The 8,970-nt window shown below is 43.4% G+C and overlaps 1 gene segment (V, D, J or C); it reads right to left on the reverse strand.

Moving 5' to 3' along the window:
- Positions 1-6,480: 6,480 nt before the first annotated feature.
- Positions 6,481-7,236, reverse strand: LOC113899375. The segment is given in 2 exon segments: positions 6,481-6,890; positions 7,023-7,236. Coding segments are annotated over 2 exon segments (456 nt in total).
- Between the last annotated feature and the right edge of the window lie 1,734 nt (positions 7,237-8,970).

The raw sequence follows: 8,970 nt of genomic DNA on the forward strand, positions 1-8,970 counted from the left end.
TAGTCAATAAAGCAGAAATAGATGTTTTTCTGGAACTCTCTTGCTTTTCCATGATCCAGCAGATGTTGGCAATTTGGTCTCTGGTTCCTCTGCCTTTTCTAAAACCAGCTTCAACAACTGGGAGTTCATGTTTCATGTATTGCTGAAGCCTGGCTTGGAGAATTTTGAGAATTACTTTACTAGCATGTGAGATGAGTGCAATTGTGCAGTAGTTTGAGCATTCTTTGATATTGCCTTTCTTTGGGATTGGAATCAAAACTGACCTTTTCCATTCCTGTGGCCACTGCTGAGTTTTCCAAATTTGCTGGCATATTGAGTGCAGCACTTTCATAGCATCATCTTTCAGGATTTGAAATAGCTCCACTGGAATTCCATCACCTCCACTAGCTTTTTTCTTAGTGATGCTTCCTAAGGCCCACTTGACTTCACATTCCAGGATGTCTGACTCTAGGTCAGTGATCACACCATCGTGATTATCTGGGTCATGAAGATCTTTTTTGTACAGTTCTTCTGTGTATTCTTGCCACCTCTTTTTAATATCTTCTGCTTCTGTGAGGTCCATACCATTTCTGTCCTTTATCGAGCCCATTTTACATGAAATGTTCCCTTGGTATCTCTAATTTTCTTGAAGAGATCTCTAGTCTTTCCCATTCTGTTGTTTTCCTCTATTTCTTTATACCACAGTCATATCTGACCTCAGTTCAGTTCAGTTGCTCAGTCGTGTCCAACTCTTTGCGACCCCATGGACAGCAGCAGGCCAGGCTTCCTTGTCCAACACCAGCTCCCGGAGCTTGCTCAAAGCCATGTCCATTGAGTCGGTGATGCCATCCAACCATCTCATCTTCTGTCATCCCCTTCTCCTCCTGCCTTCAATCTTTCCCAGCATCAGGATCTTTTCCAATGAGTTGGCTCTTCGCATCAGGTGTCCAAAGTATTGGAGCTTCAACCTCAGCATCAGTCCTTCCAGTGAATATTCAGAACTGATTTATTTTAGGACTGACTGGTTTGATCTCCTTGCAGTCGAAGTGGCTCTCAAGAGCCAAGGGGCTCTCTTTTGAAGACCACAGTTCAGAAACATCAATTCTTAGTCGCTCAGCTTTCTTTTTGGTCCAACTCTCACATCCATACATGACTACAGGAAAAACCATAGGTTTGACTCTATGGACTTTTGTCAGCCAAGTAATGTGTCTGCTTTTTAATATTTTGTCTAGGTTGGTCATGGCTTTTCTTCCAAGGAATAAGTGTCTCCTAATTTCATGTCTGCAGTCACCGTTCACAGTGATTTTGGATCCCTAGAAAATAAAGTCTGTCACTGTTTCCATTGTTTCCCCATATATTTGCCATGAATTGATGGGACGGGATGCCATGATCTTAGTTTTTGAATGCTTAGTTTAAAGTTAACATTTTCACTGTCCTCATTCTGACCTGGTCCTGACCTAGTCCTCCTGCTGATAGTCTGTGGGGTACACACAGGAGACTGGAACAGGACTCTAAGAGAAGAGCCCTAAACACAAACATGCTTTGGGAAATGTTCCATTATTACATCCATCATTTTCTATGTGGTATGATATCTCTAGCTTTGCAAATAATGCCAGTTAACAATTTTTAGGAGGAATGGTCAGAGGGTTTCTTCTTTCCATATGTCTCCATGATTCCCATGGGTCAGGAAAGGCCCCCTCTGCATGGAAAGCACTCCCTCCTCTCCCTAGACCTTCACCTGAATTCACTCTATTCATCCCCAGGACACAGCCCACATGCTGCTGGAATGTTGGAATGTTGCATAATGTTGGAAACATTATCTCAGTCAGGTCTCAAATAATGTGTGGCTGAGTGACCAGTAACTACCCCTGTGCCATGTGCTCTGCTCAGCTGCTCAGTTGCGTCTGATTCTTTGTGGCCCTAGAGACTATAGCCTGCCAGGCTCCTCTGTCCATGGGATTTCCAGGCAAGAATACTAGAGTGGCTTGCCATGCCCTCCTCCAGGGGATCTTCCAAACATGGGGATTGAGCCAGAGTCTCCTGCATCTCCCGCATCGCAGGTGGACTCTTTACACATCTGAGCCACCAGATCATTTAAAGAAGATCTCATCTAATGTGTGGTTGAATGAGCAGGTTATTACCCCTATCCATCATAAAATGACATATTTGTAAAATTAAAAAATAAATTGCTGTTACTTCTTTTACTGATAAAGGTAGAGTTAACCTTCCAACTAGAAAACTGGGCAAAATATATGAAACAAGTTGTGGATCTTGGACATCAGGTGGCACAGAGATAAGGAAAACAGGTGAGTTGAGCCAGGACGTCGCCCAGCTCTCTTCACGGAGGCAGCTTCTAGGCACCAGTGCATGAGGGATTTAACAAAAATGGCCCAAATGTCTCACTGTGAGATGGAATAATATTTGGGGGATCCTGAGGAACCTAGAATTTTGTGGACCAGTATACCAGAGAGGAGGGATGTGGGCAAAAGAGAAAGAGGGACAGAGATGAGGGCAAAGAGGTTGGGGAGGAGTCACTGTGAATCTTGGACTGAGTACTGATCTGTAACTAAAGAGAGAAGACTCCATGAGTTTGGTAAACCTCCCTGAAGGGGCCTCCTTTGGGGCCCTGGACCCTACTTGGATGACAAGCCACCTTACACCTCTAGCCTCATGAGAGACAGGTGACCTTACTTAGGTAACCTGGTTCTTGAAACTAAGTAATTCAACTAAGTATCTTTTTTTAGAATGTCAAGTTTAGATGGTTAATATATTAGCCAGGCACTCTTCATTCCTGAGGCATGTGTGTGGTATTGATCTGTCTTCTGTTTGTTTGTTTGTTTTCTTGGGGATTCAGGGATCTCAGTGGAAAGAACTGTTGGCTCAGTGTCTGTCAGCCTGTTTTCTAGTTTCTTGTGCAATTATTTGCGCCAGTGAAGTGAACCCAGCAGAAGATTTAATGGGGTCATTTCATAGCTTGTTCTTTTCTCTAGGATAGGGTTTATTTTATGCAAAGTCTGACTATATTATGATAAGAATTGCTGCCATTGTTCTTTGCTGACATAAACCATTTTAAGGCTTGGGGATTTTGTGGCTGCAGACAGCTGTGAGGTTGCCTTACACAGGCCCTCAGGGCAGCCTTGTCAATCCAGTAACAATGACTGTGACTAAGTCAGTTGAACTCAAGAACAATCTTCTTCAAATGTGCCTTTTTCACCTACTGAGATTTTCTCACTAGTTAAAATGAATTTTGTTAGTTCTTACCAAAAGTGGGATCATTTTTAATGCACATCTGTTTGCTGAGCAGTTCTTTTTGCTTGTTTTGTTTTTTGTCTGTGCCAGGTCTTAGTTTAGGCTTGTGGGATCTAGTTCCCTGACCACAGATCGAACCTGGGCCCCTTCAATGTGAGTGCAGAGTCCCAGTGACTGAACCAACTCTCCACCTAAAATTAGAATCTTGAGTTGAAGTTATCATGCTGGCAGGACTCTCTGGCTCAGCAGATCACCTAGGTTCTCTTAAACTCTTATGCGTTTTCAGGAATGCCTAGCTTCCAGCATTCATTCTGGAAATTTACAGAGTTGTCTGCAATGTGGAAAACAAAATCAGATACAATTCCTATCTCAAATTCCTTTCAGTTGATTGAGAAGCAGGTAAGCAAAAAAAAAAAAAAAAAATCCTATGCCCTGTCTGTACTCCCACTAGTCTGGATCCAAATACGTGAAATGAGGAATCAGACTGGAAGTAGAGAGCTGATACAGTTACCACTAGGGGAATGAAACCTGCCAGAAAACTTTTTTTTCCCCACTGTTAAGATTTATTTTTGTTCCTTCATCTCCCTCTCCATTTCTGTGGCCTCTTTATTAAGCTGTTGAGGCCCCAGTGTGCAGGTGGCCAGCACCCAGTGTGCAGGACTCTAGGATGTTAGGGAGGAAGGCAGCGCTTACCTTCAGGTGGGTGTCCAGATTCACCCTAAGTGATGATGGTGACTACATCTGCCAAGACCATAAAACTACTATAACTATTAAACTCTGCATTTAAGTAGTTGTGTATATAAATTGGGTTTCCCCAGTAGCTCAGCAGTAAAGAATCTGCCTGCCAATTGAGGAGATGAAGGTTCAATCCCTGGGTCAGGAAGATACCCTGGAGGAGAAAACAGCAACTCACTCCAGTATTGTGCCTGGAAAATTCCATGGACAGAGGAGCCTGGCAGGCTACAGTCCACAGGATTGCAAAGAGTTGGACGCCACTTAGCAACTGAGCACCAGACACAACATACACATGCCTATAAATTATGAAATGACAATGATTCAGTATCCTGGCCACATCTCACAGACTGCCCAGCAGTAAGCATACATCTCTTCCCACTTGCTGTGCCCGCCACTGTCCTTCCAGAAAGTCTGCTCCCAGAAGGTGCAGGCAGGAGTTCAGCCTGAAAAGATGAGGGGACACTCTGTGCAACAGGCACGATTGTAGCAGAGACACAGAGAGTGACCAAAGTGGCTCCACATTCCTGCTCATGAGCAGAGGAGTCTGGAGATGTTCCTGCTTGGTGAGTGGGTGGTAATTTCTCCTAGTCTCTTGAGCAGGTGAAAAGCCCATGCCACTGCCAAGATAGCTTATTGTAAGAGTACATAAATACTTCTCCCACGTGTCTGAAATATGACTGACTGATGAATTAATTTTCCCTGATATGCTGTTGTTCTATCCCTAGATCATGTCTGACTCTTTACTACCCCAGGAACTGCAGCACGTCTGGCATCCCTGTCCTTCACTATCTCCCAGAGTTTGCTCAAACTCATGTCCATTGAGTCACTGATGCCATCCAGTCATCTTATCCTCTGTCACCTTCTTCCCCTCTTGCCCTCAATCTTTCCCATCATCAGTGTCTTCTCCAGTGAATTGGTTCTTCGCAGTCAGGTGGCCAAAGAACTGGAGCTTCACTTTCAGTATTCTAGCAGGTTTTATTCCACTGGTGGTAACTGCATCAGAATTCCAGATTCAAGATTGCCGCTTAGGCTTTTTTATGGTCCAACTCTCACATCCATACATAATTACTGGGTAAACCATTCCTCTGACTACAGGGACCTTTGTCAGTAAAGTAATGTCGCTGCTTTTTAATACACTGTCTAGGTTTGTCACGTCTTTTCTTCCAAGGATCAAGCATCTTTTAATTTCATGGCTGCACTCACCATCTGCAGTGAATTTGGAACCGAAGAAAATAAAATCTGTCATTGTTTCCACTTTTTCCCCATCTATTTGCCATAAAGTGATGGGACTGGATGCCATAATCTGTTTTTTGAATGTTGAGTTTTAATTCAGCTTCTTCATTCTCGTCTTTCACCCTCATCAAGAGGCTCTTTAGTTTCTCTTCACTTTCTGCCATTAGAGTGGTACCAACTGCATATCTGAGATTATTAATATTTCTCCTGGCAAACTTGATTCCAGCTTGTGAATCATCCAGCCCAGCATTTCGCATGGTGTACTCTGCATATAAGTTAAATAAGCAGGGTGACAACATATAGCCTTGAAGTACTCTTTTTCCAAATTTGAACCAGTCCATTGTTCCATGTGCAGTACTAACTCTTGCTTCTTGTCCTGCATACAGGTTTCTTGGGTATTCACACCTCTTTAAGAATTTTCCACAGTTGACTGTGATCCACACAGTCAAAGGCTTTAGCATAGTCAATGAAACAGAAGTAGATTTTTTTAAATTACCTTGCTTTTTTCTGTGATCCAGCCAGTGTTGGTAATTTGATCTCTGGTTCCTTTGCCTTTTCTAAACTCAGCTTGTACATCTGAAGTTCTTGGTTCACGTACTGCTGAAGCCTAGCTTGAAGGATTTTGAGCATAATCTTGCTAGCATGTGAAATGAGTGCAATTGTATGGTAATTTGGTCATTCTTTGACATTCATTTCCCTGAGATGAGGTTATTAGCAAAGAGAATATCCTGTACCCATTGAATACAAACAATCCACACAACACCTGCGATATTTACAGAGTGAGCTGCTCTGATCCACAGGGCCCTTGACAGAAGGAATATCTTGTCTGAAACTCTCCTCCTGGAACTTACTTAGGCAGCAGCATTTCTGGAGCAACCAGAAGGGATGGAAAAGTCAAGGAAAGACAGAATAAAGCTCCAGTCTCTGAAGATGGAGTGTCTGTAGGTGAAACTCAGCACGATACACAATCATGACCTGAATTTTAAAAACCAGACTACCTTTCAGGTCACACAGTCATCCATCAACAATGTGCCCTGGAATTTTCCTTAACACATTGTGAACTATTTCAGCATATATAATCTGAATTGTCATTGAAGAGTTAATGTCATTTTAAGGGATTCTATCTGGGGGGATGTCGATGGGCTGAAAACAGGTATTTCTGGAGAAAAGCTCTTGGGTTACTTTTTGCACTGTCCCGCTCCAGTTTCCTCTCTGCAGGGCAACCCAAGAATTCATAGGTCCTTGGCTCTGAGGAGCAGACCTGGAAGTGCTTTGACAATACCTCTAGCATAGCACACTGAAGAGAGAAACAACAACCCCTTCCAGGGCTGCCCACAGCCAGAGCCCCATCTGCACTCTGGGTTTGTGCTCAGCTCCCCCACAGCCCTCTCTCACTGTGTCACTCAGAGCACAGTAGTACACAGCTGAGTCTGATGCTTGCACTGCCTGTTTCTGCAGGTGGAAAGAGCTGTCACTCTTAACAAGAGTGGCCTGAAAACCTTCATGCACTGGACTCTGGTCTTTCATCCAGCCCTTCAGGAGGAGTTGAGGAGCTTTGTTGAGATGCTGGACGTACCAGAAAACATAGGGATCTGAATACGTGGTCTGGTAAGTGCAGTTCAGGGTCAGGAGAGCCCCCTCTGAGACAGTCACTGGGCCTTCTGTCTGGTTCACTGAGTCACCATTGGTCCTTCCTGGAAGAGAATCACTTTGTTATGATAGAAATGTATAGGAGGAGAGTTTTCAGCCAGAGAAGAAAAATAAAACTTACCTATAATCATAGGAAAATGAAAAATCATTAACATTTAGGATAAAATGTTACTTACTGAATATTAAGATGATCAGAAGAACTGAGTGAGTGGCAGAATGCATGTTCACAAAAGAAAATGATCTTTGTTCCCTGAAATACACCAGTCAAACAAATTTAGTCTCCATCTGAATGTTACAGAAGCTGCTCGCTCAGAAACTGAGAGCCCCTTTCTGTACTGCAGCAATATTCTGTCTTGTGGCTACAAAGCAGGCAAGTGAAACCAGCTCCTGAATGCAATGGGGAACCCCATCTGAAGGAAGTCCCGCCCTCTGGTGGTGATCGTGAAAACTGCACCACAGAGAGGTCTGACCTATTCCTCCTGATAATAGCTTGTGGGGTACATACAGAAGAATGGGACAGGACCCTAAGAAGAGAGTCCTAAACATAAGTGTGCTTAGGGAAACATTCTATTATTACTTCCATAATTTTTTGCATGGTACAGGTATCTCTAGCTTCACAAGAAACCCCAGTTACAATTTCCAGATGGAATAGTCAGAGGTTTCTTCCTTGCATATGCCTCCAGGATTCCCATGTGACAGAGAAGGATCCCTCTGTACGGAAAGTGTTTCCTTCTCTCCTCAAGTCATTTCTTTGAAGTAGTTATATTCATGTTGACTCTGTCAACATGCCATGGATAAAATTTTATCTAAGGCAGGTGTCAAATACTGTGCAGTTAAGTGATAAGGTTATTATCCTGATTTATCATGGAATGACATATTTGTAAAACACAATAAAAATAAAATATGTGACTTCTTTTTCACTGATAACAGTAGAGTTGATCTTCCAATTGGAAAACTATTTTTGGACCTTGAATATCAGGTAACACAGAGATCAGGAAAACAGATGAGATGAGCACTAACATTGCCCAGCTTACTTCATGGAGGCAGCTTCCAGGCACCAGTGCATAAGGGGTTTACCAAAAACAGTGCAGCTATGTCATTGTGGGATTGAGACAGAATAGGAAAATGGAGATCCTGAAATACCTAAAAATTGTGGACTTCTGTACAGGAGAGGAGGAATGTTGACAGAAAAAGAGAGAGAGAGAGAGAAGCGCAAGGCAGGGGTTGGGAGGTGCCCGGAGCCACCATCGGAGATCCCACCCATGACAAGGTCATATGGAAGAGCCATGACAAGCAAGGCTGATCATGGCTCAAGGGACCCCCTGAATCTGCTCGAGCATCTACCCCAAAACCAGAATCTGTCTGTCTTACTATTTCGTGCCTTTCACCAACTCTTCTGACATTAACAGGGGGCTATCCCTGACCACCTTTCTCTGGAAAAAGTCAACTTAGGGCTTTAGTTTATAAATCTCCTTGGCATGAAAGGAATATTTCTATTTTAACCCCTCTGTTGGCATTCTAACTTGCCTGAGACGTTTATCCATACTCTTGCAATTAACACACATGATTGTTCACAATTCCCCAACCTTGAAAGGCACGGGAAGCCAAAACATTCTAAAAGTCCTAATGAGCATAGAGTCCTTTAAGGGATGAAAAATTATTAGAATAGATAGTACTGGTAAAGGGCTTCATTATTGGGCCAATGCTTGCTGCCAAGTGCCCATATCCCTTATCCATTGTGCACCTGGGCGTGCATTGGTTAACACAGTTGGAATGTAAGAAAAACAAGTAGCAGCCTTGGAATTAACCACATCAGACCTTTGAACTAATTGGTACTTTCTTTGTTGTGACCCATTGCACCTTTGCTCCATGAGAATGTAACTCTGTTTAGTACTTTCTGAGGCTGGGAGAAGGCAATGGCACTCCACTCCAGTACTCTTGTCTGGAAAATCCCATGGACGAAGGAGCCTGGAAGGCTGCAGTCCATGGGGTTGCTGAGGGTCGGACACGACTGAGCAACTTCACTTTTCAATTTTCACTTTCATGCATTGGAGAAGGAAATGGCAACCCACTCCAGTGTTCTTGCCTGGAGAATCCCAGGGACGGCAGAGCCTGGTGGGCTGC

The sequence above is a fragment of the Bos indicus x Bos taurus genome, chromosome 10, assembly GCF_003369695.1.
Source record: "Bos indicus x Bos taurus breed Angus x Brahman F1 hybrid chromosome 10, Bos_hybrid_MaternalHap_v2.0, whole genome shotgun sequence".
NCBI classification, from domain to species: domain Eukaryota; kingdom Metazoa; phylum Chordata; class Mammalia; order Artiodactyla; family Bovidae; genus Bos; species Bos indicus x Bos taurus.